The sequence below is a fragment of the Triticum dicoccoides genome, chromosome 6A (genome assembly GCF_002162155.2).
Source record: "Triticum dicoccoides isolate Atlit2015 ecotype Zavitan chromosome 6A, WEW_v2.0, whole genome shotgun sequence".
In the NCBI taxonomy this organism is placed as follows: Eukaryota; Viridiplantae; Streptophyta; class Magnoliopsida; order Poales; family Poaceae; genus Triticum; species Triticum dicoccoides.
In genome coordinates, this window is record NC_041390.1 from 91,004,369 (window position 1) to 91,028,946 (window position 24,578).

A 24,578-nucleotide genomic window follows, 5' to 3' on the forward strand; every position below is an offset into this window, starting at 1 on the left:
AAATACTTAGGCGAAACGGGTTCGCAGCTAAGCCCCCGAGTGGGAGGCTGACTCACCACTCGGTAGGATTTTCAAATACTTAGGCGAGTACTGGACTGCAGCTAAGCCCCCGAGTGGGAGGCTGGCTCACCACTCGGTAGGATTTTCAAATACTTAGGCGAGTACTGGACTGCAGCTAAGCCCCCGAGTGGGAGCCTGGCTCACCACTCGGTAGGATTTTCAAATACTTAGGTGAAACGGGTTCGCAGCTAAGCCCCCGAGTGGAAGGCTGGCTCACCACTCAGTAGGAAATTATTTTTACAAACTTAGGCGAAACGGATTCGCAGCTAAGCCACCCACTGGGGGATTTCCCACGCAAACAAAAACAATAACAATCACTGGGAAAATTATAACGCTCTTGTCTTTGATAAATAAACTACAGAAGTTTTTCTTATTACATCTCATCCGAGTGAGAATTCAAGTATAAAAGGGAGCAGCTCCGCATTCCAGGCTCGTGGCTCATCAATCTGGCGATCGACATTATAAAGGTGGTACGCTCCATTGTGGAGGACTCTGGTGACTATGAAGGGACCTTCCCAAGTAGGAGCGAGTTTGTGTGGTTTCTGTTGATCCACTCGGAGGACCAAGTCTCCTTCTCGGAAGGCTCGACTCTTCACATTTCTGGCATGGAATCGACGCAAGTCTTGCTGATAGATGGTCGATCGGATCATGGCCATTTCTCTTTCTTCTTCCAGGAGGTCGACTGCGTCCTGCTGGGCTTGTTCTGCTTCATCTTTAGAGTAGATCTCAACTCGGGGTGCGTTGTGAAGCAGGTCACTCGGCAAAACTACTTCGGCCCCGTAGACCAGAAAGAATGGGGTTCTTCCGGTTGATCGGTTTGGGGTTGTCCTCAATCCCTAAAGAACTGATGGAAGCTCGTCGACCCATGCACCTGCCGCGTGCTTGAGATCGCGCATCAATCGAGGTTTCAGTCCTTTGAGAATTAAGCCGTTTGCTCTTTCCACTTGTCCATTCAATTGGGGGTGGGCGACCGAAGCATAGTCGACTCGTGTGCCCTGAGAGGTGCAAAAGGCCCTGAATTTGTCCGAATCGAAGTTTGACCCATTGTTAGTGATGATGCTGTGCGGAACTCCATATCTGAATATCAACTCTCTGATGAAACTGATAGCAATGCAAGCATCAAGATTCTTGATAGGCTTAGCTTCAATCCATTTGGTGAACTTGTCGACTGCTACTAGCACATGAGTGAAGCCTCTCCTGCCCGTTCTCAGTGGTCCAACCATGTCCAGCCCCCAAACAGCGAAGGGCCAGGCGAGTGGAATGGTTTTCAGGGCTGACGCGGGCTTGTGCAACATATTGGAGTAATACTGACATCCTTCACATTTGTCGACTATCTCTTTCGCCATTTCATTCGCTCTTGGCCAGTAGAATCCCGCTCGGTATGCTTTAGCCACAATGGTCCGAGAGGACGCATGATGACCACAGGTCCCCGAGTGGATATCATCAAGGATCATCTGACCTTCTTCTGGTGTTATACACTTCTGACTGACCCCAGTCCCGCTTTCTTTATATAACTGTCCCTTTATGACTGTAAAGGCCTTGGATCGACGGACGATCTGTCGAGCGTCTTCTTCGTCCTCTGGGAGTTCTTTCCTTAGGATGTACGCGATGTACGGTATTGTCCAGTCGGGAGTGATGACCAAGACTTCCATAACCAGGTAGACCACAACTGGAACTTCAACTTCAGTCGGATCCGTGGCACTTTTTGGCTGTGGGGCTTCTTCAGTGAAGGGATCCTCCTGAACTGATGGTGTGTGGATGTGTTCCAAAAACACATTGCTGGGAATGGCTTCTCTTTTGGAACCTATTTTCGCCAAATCATCGGCTGCTTGATTTTTCAGTCGGGGTATGTGATGAAGTTCTAACCCCTCGAATTTCTTCTCCAGCTTTCTCACTGCATTGCAATAACTAGCCATGGCTGGACTTCTGACGTCCCACTCCTTCATCACCTGATTAACCACCAAATCTGAGTCGCCATAGACCATGAGGCGACGGACGCCGAGTGAAATGGCCATGCGCAACCCATATAAAAGTGCTTCATATTCTACCTCGTTATTGGAGGAATCAAAGTGGATTTGAAGAACATATCTGAGCTTATCTCCTCGGGGGGAGACCAACACCACCCCGGCACCGGAACCATTCAGCATTTTGGAACCGTCGAAGAACATGGTCCAATGCTCCGAGTGAACCTGAGTCGGCAGTTGCTGTTCAATCCACTCGGCGACGAAATCTGCTATTGCCTGGGACTTGATAGCTTTCTTTGTCTCAAACCTGATATCTAGAGGAAGGAGTTCAATCGCCCATTTTGCCACTCGACCAGTTGCATCTCTGTTATGCAGGATCTCTAACAATGGAGCTTCGCTGACGACTGTAATGGAATGATCAGAGAAGTAGTGAGCAACCTTCTTTGTGGTCATATAAATCCCATATACAAGCTTCTGATAATGAGGATATCTTTGCTTCGATGGGGTCAAAACTTCAGAAATATAATATACAAGGCTCCTTGCTGATTGGGGCAGCAAGCACCGTCTGGGTGGAGAGCAGAGCTTTGAGCTCTGCAAACGCTGCATCAGCTTCAGGAGTCCACTCGAACTTGTCGGACTTCTTCATCAATCGGTAAAGAGGTAATGCCTTTTCACCGAGATGAGATATGAATCGACTTAAAGCGGCCAAGCAACCAGTAAGCTTCTCGACGTCATGCACTCGCACAGGATTTTTCATTCGGAGTATAGTACCGACTTTTTCTGGATTGGCGTCGATTCCCCGTTCGGAAACGAGAAAACCGAGTAACTTTCCGCCAGGAACTCTGAATGTGCACTTTGATGGAATAAGCTTGATATCATACCTCATGAGGTTGGCAAAGGTTTCAGCAAGGTCAGTCAGCAGGTCGGAACCCTTCCGTGACTTGACCACAATATCATCCATGTATGCTTCCACATTCTGACTGATTTGAGTGAGCAAACACTTCTGAATCATCCTCATGAATGTGGCTCCGGCATTCTTGAGGCCGAACGGCATGGTAACATAACAGAAGCATCCGAATGGAGTGATGAAAGCTGTTTTGATCTCGTCAGGTCCATACAGACGGATCTGATGGTACCCGGAATAGGCGTCTAAAAAAGACAGTCGCTCACATCCCGCAGTCGAGTCGACTATCTGGTCGATGCGGGGAGAGGAAAATGATCTTTCGGGCAGGCCCGATTGATATGTTTAAAGTCAATGCACATGCGAAGTGACGTGTCCTTCTTGGGGACCATGACAACGTTGGCGAGCCACTCGGAGTGGTAGATCTCTCGGATGAACTCCGCTGCTAAGAGCCGAGTCACCTCCTCACCAATAGCCTTTCTCTTCTGGACGGCGGACCGTCGAAGATGTTCTTTGACAGGTTTTACTTTTGAGTCGACTCTTAGGTGGTGCTCAGCCAGCTCCCTGGGAACACCCGGCATGTCAGAAGGCTTCCATGCGAAAATGTCCCAGTTCTCACGGAGGAACTGGATGAGCGCTTCTTCCTATTTGGAGTCGAGTGTTGTTGAGATATGAGTCAGAGCAGCACTAGGATCGGTCGGGTGGATGTGAGCCGGTTTCGTTTCGCCAGACGACTGAAAAGCTGATTCTATAGCGGGCTTCTTGGCTCGCAACAAATCACTCGGGTCTGCAGTCTTCTGGTATTCCTGCAACTCCACCACTGCCATCTGAGCATCAGCGATCTTTGAACCTTTCTGAAAACACTCTTCTGCTTTCTTCCGATTGCCTGTAACAGTGATCACACCTTTGGGGCCAGGCATCTTTAATTTGAGATACACATAACATGGTCGAGCCATGAAGCATGCATAAGCCGGCCTGCCCAAAATAGCGTGATACGCACTCTGGAAATCTACAACTTCGAACGTCAACTTTTCTTTGCGGTAATTCTTGGAATCACCGAAAACCACATCAAGAGCAATCTGGCCGAGTGACTCAGCCTTCTTTCCAGGAATGACTCCATGGAAACTCATGTTGCTGGCACTGAGTCTGGACATCGGAATGCCCATCCCTTTTAACGTCTCAGCATATAGTATGTTCAAACCACTGCCACCATCCATCAAGACTTTGGTCAGTCGAGTGCCTTCAACAACTGGGTCAACCACCAAAGCTTGCCTCCCAGGGGTGGCAATGTGCGTTGGGTGATCGGACTGGTCGAATCTGATGGCAGTCTGAGACCACTTCAGATAACTGGGTGTTGCCGGAGCAACCATATTCACCTCACGGTTGATAACTTTCAGTCGACTTTTGCTTTCAACATCAGCAAAAATTATCAGGGTGGAATTGACCTGGGGGTATCCATCATCACTGTCTTCCTTGTCCTCGACTTTGTCTGACTCCTTTTCCTTATCTTTGGGCTGCTTGCCCTGGAACTGCTGGATCAAGAGCCGACACTGTCGATTGGTATGTTTAGGGTAAATGAACTTACCATCTTCATCTTTCTTGGTGTGGATGTGACATGGAAAATCCAACACATCATTTCCGTCTTGGTCTTTAACTTTCTTGGGGTTCCAAGGTCCTTTGGGTTTCCCCTTAAACTTTCCTTGAGTTACAGCCAAGGCTTCCCCAGGAGCAGTTGGCTCGGCTTTCCGCTTCTATTTCCGATTGGAGTTTCCTTCGGTTTCTTGAGCGACTGACTTGAGCTTGCCACTCCTGAGTCGATCCTCATCTTCAACATTGGCGTACTTGGTGGCAATCTCCATCATCCGATTCAGAGAATGTCTCCGGTTCGACCGAATTTCAGATTCAGTTCTCTGTACTTGACGCCTTCTTTGAAGGAACAGACTGCTTGGTGGTCAGGCACATTCTCTACCGTGTGATGTAGCGTGATCCATCTCTGGATGTAATCCCTCAAAGTTTCATTCGGCTTCTGCACGCAAGACCGCAGTTCCGTCAGCCCTGCCGGTCGCTTGCATGTTCCTTCAAATGTGGTGACAAACACTCGGGTGAGATCTTCCCAAGTGTAAATGCTGCTAGGTGCTAACTGATTCAGCCACGCTCTGGCCGAGCCCTCCAACATGAGAGGCAGGTGCTTCATGGCCACTTTATCATTGCCACCGCCAATCTGGACGGCCACTCGGTAGTCTTCAAGCAAAGTATCAGGCTTGGACTCACCAGTGAACTTACTGACTCTAGTGGCCAACCTGAAGTTGGGAGGAATCTCAGCGGCCCTGATGGCTCTACTAAAGCACTCTGGCCCTGAAACATGTACTCTGCTGCTGGTAGGTGCATCTCTGTCGTGACCTTCTCGGCGAGCTCTATTCCTGTCGACCAAACCTTGAACGAGAACGGATCTCGCATCAAAGCCTAGTTCCCTGGGGTCGACTGGAATCCTTCGCCCAACACTATGAGGGCGCCTGTCATCCTGCTGTCGAGGCACATACGACCCGCTCCTCGGGGGAGGGGTGGGCACTCGACGTCGATCGTCACGATCGAATCGGTGATCATACTGCTCACGGCTCCCGTACTGATTACGTCGGTCCCCACGTCCCTCACGCCTCGGGGGCGATCTTGGGCTATGAGCCGACTGGATTGTGTCTGCAGCAATGGATCTGCTATGAATCATGTTCCGTGACTGAGAAACAGCGAAGTTCTGGTCTCCTGCTGCCCGGAGTAACGCTCTGATCTGCAACAAGCCTCTGCCGGCCTCCGACTGGGAAGGCTGAATCGACTCTGCTATACGGGCTGCAGCTGCTAAATTCTAAATCGGAGTTCGATACACCTGCGGGGGCGGAAAGAGCTGGCGCCGACTAGATTCTGGAACCCGTTGTCGTGCACGCTCGTCGAGTGCTCGCTGGAGGTTCTCCAGTCGAGTGCGCTCGGCCAAGTTTGCCAGGCATGCGTCCTCCAAGGCGCGAGCCTTGGGGGTTTCTCCAACGATAGGAGTGTGCAGTGCATCCATGTTCCGGTGATGAAGTTCTTCTTTCTGCAGTGACATGAGAGGCTCGGGGAGATATTCCTCATGGGGACGCGACGGGTCGCCTCCACCCACGCCTCCGTCGGTGCGGGGAAAACCGGGAGGACTGGGCGGTCCATCGACCATCAGAACCTTCGCTGCCGGATCACTGCCGTCGCACTCAGATGCGGTCTCCACGGAGCCAGTCGAACAGGCCGTAGAGGGATTCGTCGGGCTCGATCGCCGTGACTTGAGGGGTGGCCGACTGGCGTGCCACCGCGTGTCTCACCCACCGCTGAAGTCTCGACCGACCGGAGCGCTTGCGCCGGCGGGAAACAGGGAGGGAGGACAACACAGGAACCGACCGATAGTGGGTCGACGGTTGCCGCAAGAGGACGCCGCGGATGCACGTGCGAAAGTGCATTGCCCCGCGGACAGGGAGTGTGTCCACGTCGAGCGGAGCCTCCTGAAGCCAAGTGGAGTCGTCGGCGATGAACGTGAGCGCGCCGAGACGGATCTCGCGGCCCTCCACCAAAACTCCGCCAGAAACCATGATGATTTGGATCGGAAAAGATTGCAACTCCTCCAACAAATCGCTAAAACACCTGCCCCACGGTGGGCGCCAACTGTCGTGGTTCTAAGTCTGACAGTAATGTAGGGGGGTAGGTATGGAGAGGCGAGATCTTAGCTATGGAGAAGTTGTAAGCACACAAGGTTTACGAGTTCAGGCCCTTCTCGGAGGAAGTAATAGCCCTACGTCTCGGAGCCCGGAGGCGGTCGACTGGATTATGCGTGTATGAATTACAGGGGTGCGAACCCTTTACACTGAGGAGGGGGTGGCTTATATAGAGTTCGGCGGACCCCTCCGGCCCTCAGTTGTGCAGGGTTTTAAATACATTAAGGTCGGCCGTTACTGGTAACGCCTCTAATAAAGTGCTATGATGACCATAAAAGCTACTTAATAACCGACCGTTAGCGTGCGGAGTGCCTTTAGGTCTCCTGGCCGTCGAGTGATTGGATCTTGGTCGAGTGATTGCTTCTTGGTCGAGTGTCTTCGAGTCTGCCGAGTGGAACATCTCCAAGTCGATTGAAAGGTGATTTCTTCTTGAGATGTCCTTGGGTAGGGCAGCTGGGACAGGTCCATGACCCTACCCTAGGTACATATCTTCATCACCCATGGCACCCCCAAGATAATCTAAGGACACCTAAAAGCCAAAGCTTGGGGATGCCCTGGAAGGCATCCCCTCTTTCGTCTACTTCTATCGGTAACTTTACTTGGAGCTATATTTTTATTCGCCACATGATATGTGTTTTGCTTGGAGCGTCTTGTATTATTTGTGTCTTTGCTTGTTAGTTTACCACAATCATCCTTGCTGTACACACCTTTTGAGAGAGCCATACATGATTTGGAATTTGTTAGAATACTCTATGTGCTTCGCTTATATCTTTTTGAGTTATATAATTTTTCTCTAGTACTTCACTTATATATTTTAGATCACGGTGGTGGATTTGTTTTATAGAAACTATTGATCTCTCATGCTTCACTTAGATTATTTTGAGAGTCTTAATAGCATGGTAATTTGCTTAAAATCCAAATATGCTTGGTATACAAGATTAATAATAAAACTTTCTTATGAGTGTGTTGAATACTATGATAAGTTTGATACTTGATAATTGTTTTGAGATATAAAGATGGTGATATTAAAGTCATGCTAGTTGAGTAGTTGTGAATTTGAGAAATACTTGTGTTGAAGTTTGTGATTCCTGTAGCATGCACGTATGGTGAACCGTTATGTGAAGAAGTCGGAGCATGATTTATTTATTGATTGTCTTCCTTATGAGTGGCGGTCAGGGACGAGCGATGGTCTTTTCCTACCAATCTATCCCCCTAGGAGCATGCACGTAATACTTTGCTTTGATAACTTGTAGATTTTTGCAATAATTATATGAGTTCTTTATGACTAATGTTGAGTCCATGGATTATACGCACTCTCACCCTTCCACTTTTGCTAGCCTCTCTAATACCGCGCACCTTTCGCCGGTATCATACACCCACCATATACCTTCCTCAAAACAGCCACCATACCTACCTATTATGGCATTTCCATAGCCATTCCGAGATATATTGCCATGCAACTTTCCACCTTTCTATTTATTATGACACACTCCATCATTGTCATATTGCTTAGCATGATCATGTAGTTGACATCGTATTTGTGGCAAAGCCACCATTCATAATTCTTTCATACATGTCACTCATGCATCATTGCATATCCCGGTACACCGCTGGAGGCATTCACATAGAGTCATATTTTGTTCTAAGTATCGAGTTGTAAATGTTGAGTTGTAAGAAAAATAAAAGTGTGATGATCATCATTATTAGAGCATTGTCCCAGTGAGGAAAGGATGATGGAGACTATGATTCCCCCACAAGTCGGGATGAGACTCCGGATGAAAAATAAAAAAAGAGAAAGAAAAGAGGCCATAAAAAAGAGAAAAGGCCCAAATAAAAAAATAAAAAAATGAGACAAAAAGCGAGAAGGGACAATGTTACTATCCTTTTACCACACTTGTGCTTCAAAGTAGCACCATGATCTTCATAGTAGAGAGTCTCACATGTTATCACTTTCATATACTAGTGGGAATCTTTCATTATAGAACTTGGCTTGTATATTCCAATGATGGGCTTCCTCAAAATGCCCTAGGTCTTCATGAGCAAGCAAGTTGGATGCACACCCACTTAGTTTCTTTTTGAGCTTTCATATATTCATAGCTCTAGTGCATCTGTTGCATGGCAATCCCTACTCACTCACATTGATATCTATTGATGGGCATCTCCATGGCCCGTTGATACGCCTAGTTGATGTGAGACTATCTTCTCCCTTTTTGTCTTCTCCACAACCACCACTCTATTCCACCTATAGTGCGATATCCATGGCTCACGCTCATGTATTGCGTGAAGATTGAAAAGGTTTTGAGAATGTCAAAAGTACGAAACAATTGCTTGGCTTGTCATCGGGGTTGTGCATGATTTAAATTTTTTATGTGGTGAAGATAGAGCATAGCCAGACCATATGATTTTGTAGGGATAACGTTCTTTAGCCATGTTATTTTGAGAAGACATAATTGCTTTGTTAGTATACTTGAAATATTATTATTTTTATGTCAATATGAACTTTTGTCTTGAATCTTTCGGATCTGAATATTCATACCACAATTAATAAGAATTACATTAAAATTATGCCAAGTAGCACTCCGCATCAAAAATTCTGTTTTTATCATTCACCTACTCGAGGACGAGTAGGAATTAAGCTTGGGGATGCTTGATACGTCTCCAACGTATCTATAATTTTTGATTGCTCCATGCTATATTATCTACTGTTTTGGACATTATTGGGCTTTATTATCCACTTTTATATTATTTTTGGGACTAACCTATTAACCGGAGGCCCAGCCCAGAATTGTTGTTTTTTGCCTGTTTTAGGGTTTCGAAGAAAAGGAATATCAAACGGAGTCCAAACGGAATGAAACCTTCGGGAACGTGATTTTCTCAACGAACAAGACCAGGGAGACTTGGACCCTACGTCAAGAAAGAAAAGAGGAGGCCATGAGGTAGGGGGCGCGCCTACCCCCCTCCCCCCCAGGCGCGCCCTCCACCCTCGTGGGCCCCCTGTTGCTCCACCGACGTACTCCTTCCTCCTATATATACCTACGTACCCCCAAACGATCAGATACGGAGCCAAAACCCTAATTCCACTGCCGCAACTTTCTGTATCCACGAGATCCCATCTTAGGGCATGTTCCGAAGCTCCACCGGAGGGGGCATCAATCACGGAGGGCTTCTACATCAACACCATAGCCCCTCCGATGAAGTGTGAGTAGTTTGCCTCAGACCTACGGGTCCATAGTTAGTAGCTGGATGGCTTCTTCTCTCTTTTTGGATCTCAATACAATGTTCTCCCCCTCTCTTGTGGAGAACTATTCGATGTAATCTCCTTTTTGCAGTGTGTTTGTTGAGACCGATGAATTGTGGGTTTATGATCAAGTCTATCTATGAATAATATTTGAATCTTCTCTGAATTCTTTTATGTATGATTGGTTATCTTTGCAAGTCTCTTTGAATTATCAGTTTGGTTTAGCCTACTAGATTGATCTTTCTTGTAATGGGAGAAGTGCTTAGCTTTGGGTTAAATCTTGCGGTGTCCTTTCCCAATGACAGTAGGGGCAGCAAGGCACGCATTGTATTGTTGCCATCGAGGATAACAAGATGGGGTTTTCTTCATATTGCATGAGTCTATCCCTCTACATCATGTCATCTTGCTTAAGGCTTTACTTTGTTTTTAACTTAATACTCTAGATGCATGCTGGATAGCGGTCGATGAGTGGAGTAATAGTAGTAGATGCAGGCAGGAGTTGGTCTACTTGTCTCGGACGTGATGCCTATATACATGATCATACCTAGATATTCTCATAACTATGCTCAATTCTGTCAATTGCTCAATAGTAATTTGTTCACCCACCGTAGAATACTTATGCTCTCGAGAGAAGCCACTAGTGAAACCTATGGCCCCAGGGTCTATCTTTATCATATTAATCTCCTACTACTTAGTTATTTCCTTTGATATTTACTTTGCCTTTATTTTACTATGCATCTTTATCATAAAAATACCAAAAATATTATCTTATCATATCTATCAAATCTCACTCTCGTAAGTGGCCTTATAGGGATTGACAACCCCTATTTGCGTTGGTTGTGAGGATTTATTTGTTTTGTGCAGGTATGAGGGACTCGTGCGTAGCCTCCTACTGGATTGATACCTTGGTTCTCAAAAACCGAGGGAAATACTTACGCTACTTTGCTGTATCATCCCTTCCTCTTCGGGGAAAACCAACGCGGTGCTCAAGAGGTAGCAAGGATATGAACATATGATATTCCACCAAATAAACCAACTAGCATCAACTACAAGGAGTAATCAACACTACTAGCAACCCATAGGTACCAATCCCATACTTGGAGACAAGAATTGGATACAAGAGACGAACTAGGGTTTGAGAGGAGATGGTGCTGGTGAAGATGTTGATGGAGATTGACCCCCTCCCGATGAGAGGATCGTTGGTGATGACGATGGCAATGATTTCCCCCTCCCGAAGGGAAGTTTCCCCAGCAGAACAGCTCCGCCGGAGCCCTAAATTGATTTCGCCAAGGTTCCACCTCGTGGCGGCGGAGTCTCGTCCGGAAAGATGGCTTATGATTTTTTCCCTCATCGAAAGACTCCATATAGCAGAAGATGGACATCGGAGGGCCACCAGGGGGCCCACGAGGTAGGGGGCACGCCCATGGGGTAGGGCGCGCCCCCACCCTCGTGGGCAGGGTGTGGCCCCCCTTTAGAACTTCTTGCGCTCAGTATTTTTTATATATTCTGAAAATGACTTCCGTGAAGTTTCAGGACTTTTGGAGCTGTGCAGAATAGGTCTCTAATATTTGCTCCTTTTCTAGCCCAGAATCCCAGCTGCCGGCATTCTCCCTCTTTATGTAAACCTTGTAAAATAAGAGAGAATAGGCATACGTATTGTGACATAATGTGTAATAACAGCCCATAATGCAATAAATATCGATATAAAAGCATGATGCAAAATGGACGTATCAACTCCCCCAAGCTTAGACCTCGCTTGTCCTCAAGCGAAAGCCGAAGTCGAAAATATGTCCACATGCTTAGAGATAGAGGTGTCGATAAAAATAAAATACGGACATGAGAGCATCATGATCATTCTTAGAACAGCAACTTATATAATTCTTGTCATGTGATCTCTTATTCTAGAGTAACAATTCAATCACAATTTCAAGTATGAATCATAAACTTCATTGAAAACTAACAAACTATAATCTCAATCATTGGAGCAATTGCAATTTATCATAACATAGGAAAGAGTCAATATAAGAGCTTTTCAGCAAGTCCACATACTCAACTATCATATAGTCTTTCACAATTGCTGACACTCATGCAATACTTATGGGTACAGAGTTTTAATCGGACACAAAGAAAGATGGGGGCTTATAATTTTGCCTCCCAGCGTTTTACCTCAAGGGTAATGTCAACAATAATGGTTCACGAAAACTCACATCCAATTAGCCATATATACCAGGATCTTTCCAACATATTGTGCTAGCCAAAAGATAAAATGTAAAAAGGAGGGGTGAAGATCACCATGACTCTTTTTATAGGTAGGATATAAAAGTAAATGATAGGCCCTTCGCAGAGGGAAGTGGAGGTTGCCATGTGCTTTTATGGTTGGATGCACAAAATCTTAATGCGAAAGAACATCACTTTATATTGCCACTTGTGATATGGACCTTTATTATGCAGTCCGTCGCTTTTATTTCTTCCATATCACACGATCGTATAAAGCTTATTTTCTCCCACACTAATAAGTCATACATATTTAGAGAGCAATTTTTATTGCTTGCACCGATGATAACTTACTTGGAGGATCTTACTCAATTCATAGGTAGGTATGGTCGACTCTCATGGCAAAACTGGTTTAAGGGTGTTTGGAAGCACAGGTAGTATCTCTACTTAGTGCAAAGAATTTGGCTAGCATGAGGGGGAAAGGCAAGCTCAATCATGTTGGATGATCCAAGACAATATAATTTATCTCAGATGCAAGAGAACATAACCCATTACGTTGTCTTCCTTGTCCAACGTCAACTATTTAGCATGTCATATTTTAATGAGTGCTCACAATTATAAAAGATGTACAAGATAGTATATTTATATGTGAAGACCTATCTTTCTTTATTACTTCCTATTAATTGCAACGATGACCAAAACTATGTTTGTCAACTCTCAACAACTTTTATTCATCATACTTTTTATATGTGAGCTCATTACTCTCCATAAGATCCATATGATCTCTTTTATTTCCTTTTTATTCTTTCTCTTTTCTTTTATTCCCTCAAGATCATAGCAAGATAATCAAGCCCTGGACTCAACACTAATCTTTATTATATATAGCTCATGGACTCGATTACATAGAAGGATCATAAAGCAAAACTCACAACTAGATCAAACTAAGAACTTTTATTCTACTAGATCAAAATATTATCAAAAGGATCGAACTAAGAAAAGCGGTAAAGATAAAAGTGATGGCGATACGATACCGGGGCACCTCCCCCAAGCTTGGCAGTTGCCAAGGGGAGTGCCCATACCAGATACTCAGTTCTTCTTTGTTGATGACGAAGGTGATGGTTTTGTTGATGGCGTAGGCTTCTTCCTTAATTTGCGCTTGAGGACAAAATTTTGGTCCCTTAGGTCCTCGATCTCCTGCTCCATGCTCAGTATCTTTTTGCATAGTTCCTGCTTGTTTTCCTGCAACAGGCGAAAAGGGATAAACTTGATCTTAGGTTTCTTTACTCTATCTGGGAGGCTTGATTTTTTGAACTCCACATGCATGTCCCCAGGTTGAGGTAATGTGACTTCATCTTCTTCTGAGCTCATCTCCTCCCTTCCCTTGGGTTCGTAGTCCTCTTCTTCTTCCGTAGTCCAACCACCATGCTCCACATCCCCATAGACCTTAGGATTTGCAAGGTAGTCAGCCACATAGCTTTCTCCTTCCGAAACCCAGGACGACATGTTGCTCTAATCTGCAATAGGACAGCTCGAAACAAAGACAGGAGATTTTTGCGTGATACAGGAGTCAAAACCTCCGGGAGATTATATAATGAATTTTTACCGACCAAAATACATATCGTGCAAGAAAACGGAGTTCGGAGAGCACACGAGGTGCCCACAAGGTAGGGGGCGCACCCATGGGGGTAGGGCGCGCCCTCCACCCTCGTGGAACCCTTGTGTCCTTCCCGGACTGCTTCTTATTTTTCTATTTTTCTAAATATTCCAAAACGGGAGAAAAATGCCATTAGAATTGTTTTGGAGTCGGTTTACTTACCGTACCACATACCTATTCCTTTTTGGAGTCTGGAACGTTCTGGAAAGTGTCCCTTATGTATTCCTCCGGGGTTACGGTTTCAATAACATTGGTTTCAACATTTATAGGATTACCTGGGATATAATGTTTAATTCTTTGACCATTCACCACCTTTGGATTTGTGCCTTCGAAGTTGTTGATTTTTATGGCACCGGAATGATAGACCTCCTCAATAACGTAAGGACCTTCCCATTTAGAGAGAAGTTTTCCTGCAAAAAATCTTAAACGAGAGTTGTATAGCAATACATAATCACCTACATTAAACTCATGCTTTTGTATTTTTTTTCATGCCATCTTTTAACTTTTTCTTTAAACAATTTGGCATTCTCATAGGCTTGGGTTCTCCATTCATCGAGTGAGCTAATGTCAAATAACATCTTCCCACCGGCAATTTTGAAATCATAATTGAGTTCTTTAATAGCCCAATAAGCCTTATGTTCTAGTTCGAGAGGTAACTGACATGCTTTTCCATAAACCATTTTATACGGAGACATACCCATAGGATTTTTATATGCAGTTCTATAGGCCCATAATGCATCATCAAGTTTCTTGGACCAATTCTTTCTAGATCTATTAACAGTCTTTTGCAAAATTAATTTGAGTTCTCTATTACTCACTACTTGAGCACTAGACTGTGGGTGATAAGGAGATGCAATTCTATGATTAACATTATACTTAGCAAGCATCTTACGAAAAGCACCATGAATAAAATGTGAACCACCATCAGTCATTAAATATCTAGGGACTCCAAACCTCGGAAAAATAATTTTTTTAAGCATCTTAATAGAGGTGTTATGATCAGCACTACTAGTTGGAATAGCTTCTACCCACTTAGTAACATAATCAACAGCAACTAAAATATGTGTGTATCCATTGGAGGCAGGAAAATGTCCCATATAATCAAAGCCCCAAACATCAAATGGTTCAATAACAAGTGAATAATTCATAGGCCTTTCTTGACGTCTACTAATATTACCAAATCCTTGACATTCATCACAAGATACAACAAACTTACGGGCATCCTTAAAGAGAGTAGGCCAATAAAAACCGGATTGCAATACCTTATGTGCAGTTCTATCTCCAGCGTGGTGTCCTCCATAAGCTTCGGAGTGATGCTTTCTCCTTCGCGAGGCCAAAAATTATATATGTAATTACGATCACGATGAACAAGATGCATAGGATAAAACTTCTGATGAAATTCCAATTTCAATCGTTTGTAGTTCCATGATCCCATATCATCACATAGCCTATACCATGCCAATGCATCTCCCTTCAAAGATAAAGGGAAGACCTTCTTCTTAATAACATCATCGGGCACACCTGCAAGCTTAAATAATCCACAAACTTTATCCACATATATTAGGTGCTCATCAGGATGCATTGTTCCGTCTCCTGCAAAAGGAGTAGCTAGCAGTTTTTCTATCATACCCGAAGGAATCTCAAAGTAGACATTTTCATTTTCAGTAGGTCAGTAGGTTGAGGAGCAACTCTTTGCTCTTCTGGTCAGGGTGAAGATACCCCGAACAAGCCCCTCAGAGGATTACTTTCCATAGCAACAAGTGACAGTAAATTTCATCACACTATATAAATTTTTCCTTACCAAATTCCACCTACCAAAGGCGCTTCACTCCCCGGCAACGGCGCCAGAAAAGAGTCTTGATGACCCACAAGTACAGGGGATCTATCATAGTCCTTTCGATAAGTACGAGTGTCGAACCCAACGAGGAGCAGAAGGAAATGATAAGCGGTTTTCGGCAAGGTATTCTCTGCAAGCACTGAAATTATAGGTAACAGATATTTTTGTGATGAGGTAATTTGTAACGAGCAACAAATAACAAAAGTAAATAAAGTGCAGCAAGGTGGCCCAATCCTTTTTGTAGCAAAGGACAAGCCTGGACAAACTCTTATATAGAGAAAGCGCTCCCGAGGACACATGGGAATTATCGTCAAGCTAGGTTTCATCACGATCATATGATTCACGTTCGGTACTTTGATAATTTGATATGTGGTGGACCGGTGCTTGGGTACTGCTCTTACTTGGACAAGTATCCCACTTATGATTAACCTCTATTGCAAGCATCCGCAACTACAACAAAAGTATTAAGGTAAACCTAACCATAGCATGAAACATGTGGATCCAAATTAGCCCATTATGAAGCAACACATAAACTAGGGTTTAAGCTTCTGTCACTCTAGCAACCCATCATCTACTTATTACTTCCCAATGCCTTCCTCTAGGCCCAAATAATGGTGAAGTGTCATGTAGTCGAAGTTCACATAACACCACTAGAGGAGAGACAACATACATCTCATCAAAATATCGAACGAATACCAAATTCACATGACTACTAATAGCAAGACTTCTCCCATGTCCTCAGGAACAAACGTAACTACTCACAAAGCATATTCATGTTCATAATCAGAGGGGTATTAATATGCATATAGGATCTGAACTATGATCTTCCACCAAATAAACCAACTAGCATCAACTACAAGGAGTAATCAACACTACTAGCAACCCACAGGTACCAATCCCAGACTTGGAGAGAAGAATTGGATACAAGAGATGAACTAGGGTTTGAGAGGAGATGGTGCTGGTGAATATGTTGATGGAGATTGACCCCCTCCCGATGAGAGGGTCGTTGGTGATGACGATGGCGATGATTTCCCCCTCCCGGAGGGAAGTTTCCTCGGCAGAACAGTTCCGCCGGAGCCCTAGATTGATTCCGCCAAGGTTCAGCCTCGTGGCGGCGGAGTCTCATCCGGAAAGCTGGCTTATGATTTTTTTCCTCATCGAAAGACTCCATATAGCAGAAGATGGACATCGGAGGGCCACCAGGGGGCCCACGAGGTAGGGGGCGCGCCCAGGGGGGTAGGGCGCGCCCCCCACCCTTGCAGGTAGGGTGTGGCCCCCTTCGGAACTTCTTGCGGTCAGTATTTTTTATATATTCTGAAAATGACTTCCATGAAGTTTCAGGACTTTTGGAGCTGTGCAGAATAGGTCTCTAATATTTGCTCCTTTTCCAGCCCAGAATCCCAGCTGCCGGCATTCTCCCTCTTTATGTAAACCTTGTAAAATGAGAGAGAATAGGCATAAGTATTGTGACATAATGTGTAATAACAACCCATAATGCAATAAATATCGATATAAAAGCATGATGCAAAATGGACGTATCACACATCATCCCGTGACCAACCCCTTAGTCACATTGAGCTCATTATGATGATATCTTACCGAGTGGCCCAGAGATACCTCTCCATCATACGGAGTGACAAATCCCAGTCTCGATTCGTGCCAACCCAACAAATACTTTTGGAGATACCCGTAGTGCACCTTTATAGCCACCCAGTTACGTTGTGACGTTTGGCACACCCGATGCATTCCTACGGTATCCGGGAGTTGCACAATCTCATGGTCTTAGGAAAAGATACTTGACATTAGAAAAGCTTTAGCAGACGAACTACACGATCTTGCGCTATGCTTAGGATTGGTTCTTGTCCATCACATCATTCTCCTAATGATGTGATCCTATTATCAATTACATCCAATGCCCATGGTCAGGAAACCGTAACCATCTATTGATCAACGAGCTAGTCAACTAGAGGCTTACTAGGGACATGTTGTGGTCTATGTATTCACACATGTATTACGATTTCCGGATAACACGATTATAGCATGAACAATAGACAATTATCATGAACAAGGAAATATAATAATAACCATTTTATTATTGCCTCTAGGGCATATTTCCAACAGTCTCCACTTGCACTAGAGTCAATAATCTAGTTACATTGTGATGAATCGAACACCCATAGAGTTCTGGTGTTGATCATGTTTTGCTCGTGGAAGAGGTTTAGTCAACAGATCTGCGACATTCAGGTCCGTATGCACTTTACAAATATCTATGTCTCCATTTTGAAAATTTTCACGAATGGAGTTGAAGCGACGCTTGATATGCCTGGTCTTGTTGTGAAACCTGGGCTCCTTGGCAAGGACAATGGCTCCAGTGTTGTCACAGAAGAGAGTCATCGGCCCCGACACATTGGGAATAACTCCTAGGTCTGTAAGAGACATCATAGATCATGCCATATCCAATAGAGTGTGTTTGCGATGTTCGGACACACCATTATGCTGAGGTGTTCCAGGCAGCGTGAGTTGTGAAATAATTCCACATTTCCTTAAGTGCGTGCCAAATTCGTGACTCAAATATTCTCCCCCATGATCTGATCATAAGAACTTTATTTTCCTGTCACGTTGATTCTCAACCTCACTCTAAAATTCCTTGAATTTTTCAAAGGTCTCAGACTTGTGTTTCATTAAATAGACATACATATATCTACTTAAGTCATCAGTGAGGGTGAGAACATAACGATAACCACCGCGAGCCTCAATGCTCATTGAACCGCACACATCAGTATGTATGTTTTCCAATAAGTTGGTTGCTCGCTCCATTGTTCCGGAGAATGGAGTCTTGGTCATTTTGCCCATGAGGCATGGTTCGCACGTGTCAAATGATTCATAATCAAGAGACTCCAAAAGTCCATCTTCATGGAGTTTTTTCATGCATTTGACACCAATGTGACCAAGGCGGCAGTGCCACAAGTATGTGGGACTATCATTATTAACCTTACATCTTTTGGCATTCACACTATGAATATGTGTACCATTACGTTCGAGATTAAATAAGAATAAACCATTGACCAGTGGGGCATGACCATAAAACATGTCTCTCATATAAATAGAACAACCATTATTCTCAGATTTAAATGAGTAGCCATATCGCATTAAGCGAGATCCATATACAATGTTCATGCTCAAAGCTGGCACTAAATAACAATTATTGAGGTTTAAAACTAATCCCGTAGGTAAATGTAGAGGTAGCGTGCCGACGGCGATCACATTGACCTTGGAACCATTCCCGATGCGCATCGTCACCTCGTCCTTCGCCGGTCTCCGCTTATTCCACAACTCCTGTTTTGAGTTACAAATATGAGCAACCGCACCGGTATCTAATACCCAGGAGCTACTACGAGCGCTGGTTAGGTACACATCAATAACATGTATATCACATATACCTTTGGTATTGCCAGCCTTCTTATCCGCTAAGCACTTGGGGTAGTTCCGCTTCCAGTGACCGTTTCCCTTGCAATAAAAGCACTCAGTCTCAGGCTTGGGTCCATTCTTTGGCTTCTTCCCGGCAGCTTGCTTACCGGGAGTGGCAACTCCCTTGCCGTCCTTCTTGAAGTTCTTTTTACCCTTGCCTTTCTTGAACTTAGTGGTTTTATTCACCATCAACACTTGATGTTCCTTTTTGATCTCCACCTCCGCTGATTTCAGCATTGAATATACCTTAGGGATGGTCGTTTCCATCCCCTGCATATTGAAGTTCATCACAAAGCTCTTGTAGCTAGGTGGAAGCGACTGAAGGATTCTGTCAATGACCGCGTCATCCTGGAGATTGACTCCCAGCTGAGACAAGCAGTTGTGCAACCCAGACATTTTGAGTATGTGCTCGCTGACAGAACTGTTCTCCTCCATCTTACAACTGTAGAACTTGTCGGAGACTTCATATCTCTCGACTCGGGCATGAGCTTGGAAAACCATTTTCAGCTCTTGGAACATCTCATATGCTCCGTGTTGCTCAAAACACTTTTGGAGCCCCGGTTCTAAGCTGTAAAGCATGCCGCACTGAACCAAGGAGTAATCATCACTACGCGACTGCCATGCGTTCATAACGATGATGTCTTGCCGAGTGGGCCCAGAGATACCTCTCCGTCATACAGAGTGACAAATCCCAATCTCGATTCGTGCCAACCCAACAAATACTTTCGGAGATACCCGTAGTGCACCTTTATAGCCACCCAGTTACGTTGTGACGTTTGGCACACCCAAAGCATTCCTACGGTACCCGGGAGTTGCACAATCTCATGGTCTAAGGAAAAGATACTTGACATTAGAAAAAACTTTAGCAGACGAACCACACGATCTTGAGCTATGCTTAGGATTGGGTCTTGTCTATCACATCATTCTCCTAATGATGTGATCCCGTTATCAATGACATCCAATGCCCATGGTCAGGAAACCGTAACCATCTATTGATCAACGAGCTAGTCAACTAGAGGCTTACTAGGGACATGTTGTGGTCTATGTATTTACACATGTATTACGATTTCTGCATAACACAATTATAACATGAACAATAGACAATTATCATGAACAAGGAAATATAATAATAACCATTTTATTATTGCCTCTAGGGCATATTTCCAACACCCACGACGCCCCATATGCAAGGTATGCGATCTAGGCCTCGCAAAGGTAAAATGTCGAACATTTGTTTCAGGGGGGGTGCATGGCACCCGAGCTCATGGATGGGAGCAAAGTTTCAGAGAAGGTTTGTTTGGTTCCTCACTTTGGAAATGTGATGTGGTTCCCCTCTCTGAAAAACCTCCATCTATTATGATTCATGTTTTTTAATCAAAGAAGGGCTTTCCCCTTCCGATTTTCATTACTGATGTTGTGATTCATGTAGGTGGATGTGTACTCGTTCGGCATCGTCATGTGGGAGCTTATAACAGGGAAAGAGCCGTATTCTGATTTGCAGTACAGGCAGATCATAGGTTAGTTCTTCTCGGTATACACGCAAGAATTAGAATACCTATTTTCTGATTACTGTTTAGTTCTGTACACTAATCATTTTTTTCCAGCCAGCAGGAGTACACACGCGGCAGGCCCTGGGACGAACTTCACCAATGGGCACAACAAAGAAAAATCTGATTCTATACATGAATGAAAATCTAAATAAAGATATAAACGGTGAGACCCCTTGGAGGCTCCTTAGCGATTTGGGCTTTCTGGCCGTCCAATTCTCCCCGCTCCGTGCCTCAGCTCGCTGCCGGCTCCTCGAGTCGAAATGAACAGGGATTCACAAAGTCGCTAATTGTACCAGCCTTATTGCACCCACTCTCGCTGGCATCCTACATGGATCGTCCTTGTAGCCCGAGGGCCCGCCCGTCAGCCTCACAGTTCGTGTTTAATAAGTGTGGCGGACTGTCCAGATTCGCACAACGTTCCTCCCATTGGTCGATTTTGTTCATTTACTGTAGTGGGTACGTATTATGGAATGCGTTGCGTGCCCCTCTGAGAGACCTTTCTTCATACGTCCTTTCAGCCCCCTCCTTCTCGCTGACGATGGGCCCCGTCCCTTATGTGGCCCGCATGTCGGTTGCTTAGGACCCGATGTTTCCCTTCGACGTGTCGCTGTTGCGTATTTTCTACAGTATGTCAGGGCAAGCTGGGTATTTCACATGATCGTCGGGTACGTTGCACTGTTCGTGATGTCAGAGAGAATTCGGGCCCGATTTCTCCATTCGAGCTGGCCTCTCTACATTCGTCGGCAGGTACGTTGCAATGTGCCGGTCGTCAGAAGGCATGATTTCGTTGTTGCTGGCGGCTCACCATTGGTTCATTAAGACGGTAGCGGGTACGCTGCACTATGCTGGTAGTTAGAACGAATTTGGGCCCGATTTCGGTGTTGCTGGTGGCTCGCCATTGGTTCCGAGTGGTTATCGACTTAATGGAGTTGTCGTGTACACCGTGCTGGGGAACGGGGAGTTCTGGATCAGATGGTTATTGCAGCTCTCATTTCCCCTCTTTTCTTCTTCCTCTTTGTTCTTGCTCCACCGTGTTTTCTCGAGCTCTGGCCCCTGTTATTTCTTCCTCAGTGTTCTTGCTCCGTCGGCCGGTTAGCTCCAGGTTGGGTTGTGTTTGGGTTCTTTTGTTTGTTCTTCACTGTGCTTTCCGGTTTGCTGCTGTTCTGTTCGATTTGTTTGTTTCTTGTTTTCGTTTTTGTTTTCAGCGTGCTATTGTTTGATTTTTTTTGTTTTTAATGTGTTTTGTTTTCCATGTGCTTACTCTCATGTTGTTTTTTGTGTTCCTTTTCTATTTACGTGTCATTCTTTTACTTCGTTCCTAGTTTTTCAATCGTTTCCGAGTTTTGCTTAAAAAGGGTTTCTAATGTTATTCTCCATTTTTATCTGTGCAGGTCGTCATATTGCTCGATCTCTCTTGGTTGGGCACGCGTTATTCGACATGTTCTGTTTGGGCATGTGTGCTTCCGGTGAGTTTTGGTGTTATGTATTTCGTATGGTTAATCGTTTACTATTTTCCTTGGTTTTCTTTAGAGTTTTGTTTGTTTTGTTTTTTGATTTTCTTATTCAAGTCGATATCTTTGTACAGATCTACGATCTTGGTGTTCAGGCGTGTTTTTTCTGTGTCTACAATCTTTCCCATTATTTGTGAGTTTTAACGTTTCATGTTTTTTCTATGGTTTTATTATCCTCGGGTTTATTAGTGGGTTTATTATGTGTGTTTATATTTTTAATATTCATATGCGTAGTTGTTTTCGTGTTTTGGTTTGTTTGATTCTGTTTATTTTTCATGTTTTTTATATGTTGTTAATCATTGGGGTTTAAGGTACAACTCTTTTTACGATGTGTCTGACTTTCGTGTATACATGTATTGTTTTTTCCCGTGAATTTGATTTTTAATTGTCTGGTGATTCCTCGTGCATATGTTTCTTACGTGTTCCTCTGCTATTTTTTTCATTTATGGATTATTTGTTTTTTGTGGATGTGTATGCTCTTGTTTTTTTTGGTTTGATGACCCTGTATTTTTTGTTCTTTATCGTTCTTGCCTTTCGATTGTTTTGGGCTTTGATCCTTTTCTTTTGTATCCTCGCTGTGTTTGTAATTTGTCCGGTTCAATTTTCGTATGCTTTCTATTGTTGTTCATTGTATTGATCTTTATCTATTTTCTTGCGCTCGATTCATTTTTCACCCGGCTGTGAAAGCGTGTTGGAGTCGATCACCTGAGCCGTCCGAGAGTATCTTTACTTGTTGCTAGCTTAGTTTTTTAGATCATCTTCTCCCGTACAATAGGGTTGTTTCGGCTGTTACAATAGGTTTGATTGATTACACGGTTTTGGCTGTGATGATGGGCTAGTCGTTCAGTAGTGGTGTTGTTGATTAGCTTTACTTTTGTGTACATTAGGCTCTGTAGGCTGTTATTAGCGTCTATGTCCTTTTGTGGGTCTGATGTGCTAAGTAGATCTGCGAGTGACAAGATTGGTTTTTTTCTTTTGAATCGTGTGTGTTCTATAGTCGTGTGTCACGTCGTACCGTATTAGTTTGTGCTTCTGTTATGGTATTCCTTCACGTGTTCGTCAGGTTGTGCTTTCTTCTTTTAGCCATGACAGTGTTTTCAACCTTGAGCCTTGTTTTGACGACACGCCTTACCCATTGCCGACTCCCTAGCGTCGGTTTCAACTTACATCCATTTACCCATCCATCGCCGCCTCACCCTCCATTAGCATCGACGTGGCCGCCACGACCGCGTCTGGATCCGCCTGCCATGGATCTACCATCGACGACGAAAAAGAAGAGGGGAGGCGCAGCTAATTGCTCGCCAGAGTGCTTTAAACCTAGTGGCGGAGGAGACGTTTCACAACGGAGGGGATCCGATTTGCTAACCCCAAAAGCCCCCTGACCCCATACATATAGCAACGGAGAGGCACATATGCGGGTCGCCTCATAAGTTTTTATGGGCCGTCAACTTTTAGTAGATTTGTTCGGGCCGAAAAAAGCCAAAACCCGCATGACAGATGGAATTTTACACGTCGACGAGCTATTAGCGAATCTGCTAGAGATGCTTTTATGCCTCAACTCATCGGTAGAGTGGGGGAGATGAAGGAGGGGGTGGGGTGTTCGAGAGAAGAGAGTAGCACAACATGATTATGGGAGTTGATATCATTGACTGAGGTGATGTATGAAAAAAGAGAATTTTTTGCTACATGAACATAACCTCAATGGCGAGATGTAGTGCAATGGAATAAGGCGAAGTATTAGATGAAAATAGGTGCTCAATGAAAATCTGAGAATTTTCGCATGGTCTATCAGATCTATAATGAACAACACTGATCAAAAGGTGGGATCACTAATGATCCACTTAAACACAATTAGCAGAAAACCCCCTGACTCGTTCACCATTAAGGATGAAAAATCTTATACGCCTCAATCTTATACGCCGCCACGTTTCATGGGCCATGATGGAATTTTCAGGTTTTCACTGAATACCTATTTTCACTGGATACTTTGCCAGGAAATAAAGTTATCCATATCCCAAAAATATGTTACTCCTAATTTATTCCTTGAATTCACCCGCAAAATAATAATAATAATAATTTCTTGATTTTTTTTGTTTGATTTTAAGTCGGTTCACTCCGTCCTAAAAAAAAGCCGGTCATATTCCGTGCCCCAGAAAAGAAGGCGGTTCCTTTTTTGCCAGATCAATCAACGGCCCAGAGGCCAGACTTCTCTGCGATCTACTCGTACTTTGCCAGATCCCAAACTTCCCAAGTCCAAACCATCCCTTCCACCCAATCCCCCCCCGCGTCCCCCCACCCCTCTCTCGCGAAACCCTAGCCCCGCGCCGCCGCCATGGACGGGATCGACGCGGAGCTCGCGCGCGCGCAGGACGAGCGCCGGAAGCTGGAGGAGGCCCTGGCGGCCGGCGCGCCCATGGCCGTCTCCTCCGTCACCTTCGACAAGGACCTCTACG

The 24,578-nt window shown here is 44.7% G+C and overlaps 1 protein-coding gene and 1 pseudogene across 4 annotated transcripts in view; both read left to right on the plus strand.

Moving 5' to 3' along the window:
• Positions 1–20,754, plus strand: part of LOC119315694 — a 33,984-nt pseudogene extending 13,230 nt beyond the window's left edge.
• Positions 20,755–24,403: 3,649 nt separating this feature from the next.
• The window catches only part of LOC119315223 (splicing factor 3B subunit 1-like), a 6,079-nt gene continuing 5,904 nt past the window's right edge, over positions 24,404–24,578 (plus strand). For all 4 annotated transcript variants that reach the window (XM_037589884.1, XM_037589885.1, XM_037589886.1 and 1 more), the window contains exon 1: positions 24,404–24,578. In XM_037589884.1, the coding sequence (XP_037445781.1) occupies positions 24,458–24,578 (121 nt within the window). In that variant the 5' untranslated portion in view covers positions 24,404–24,457.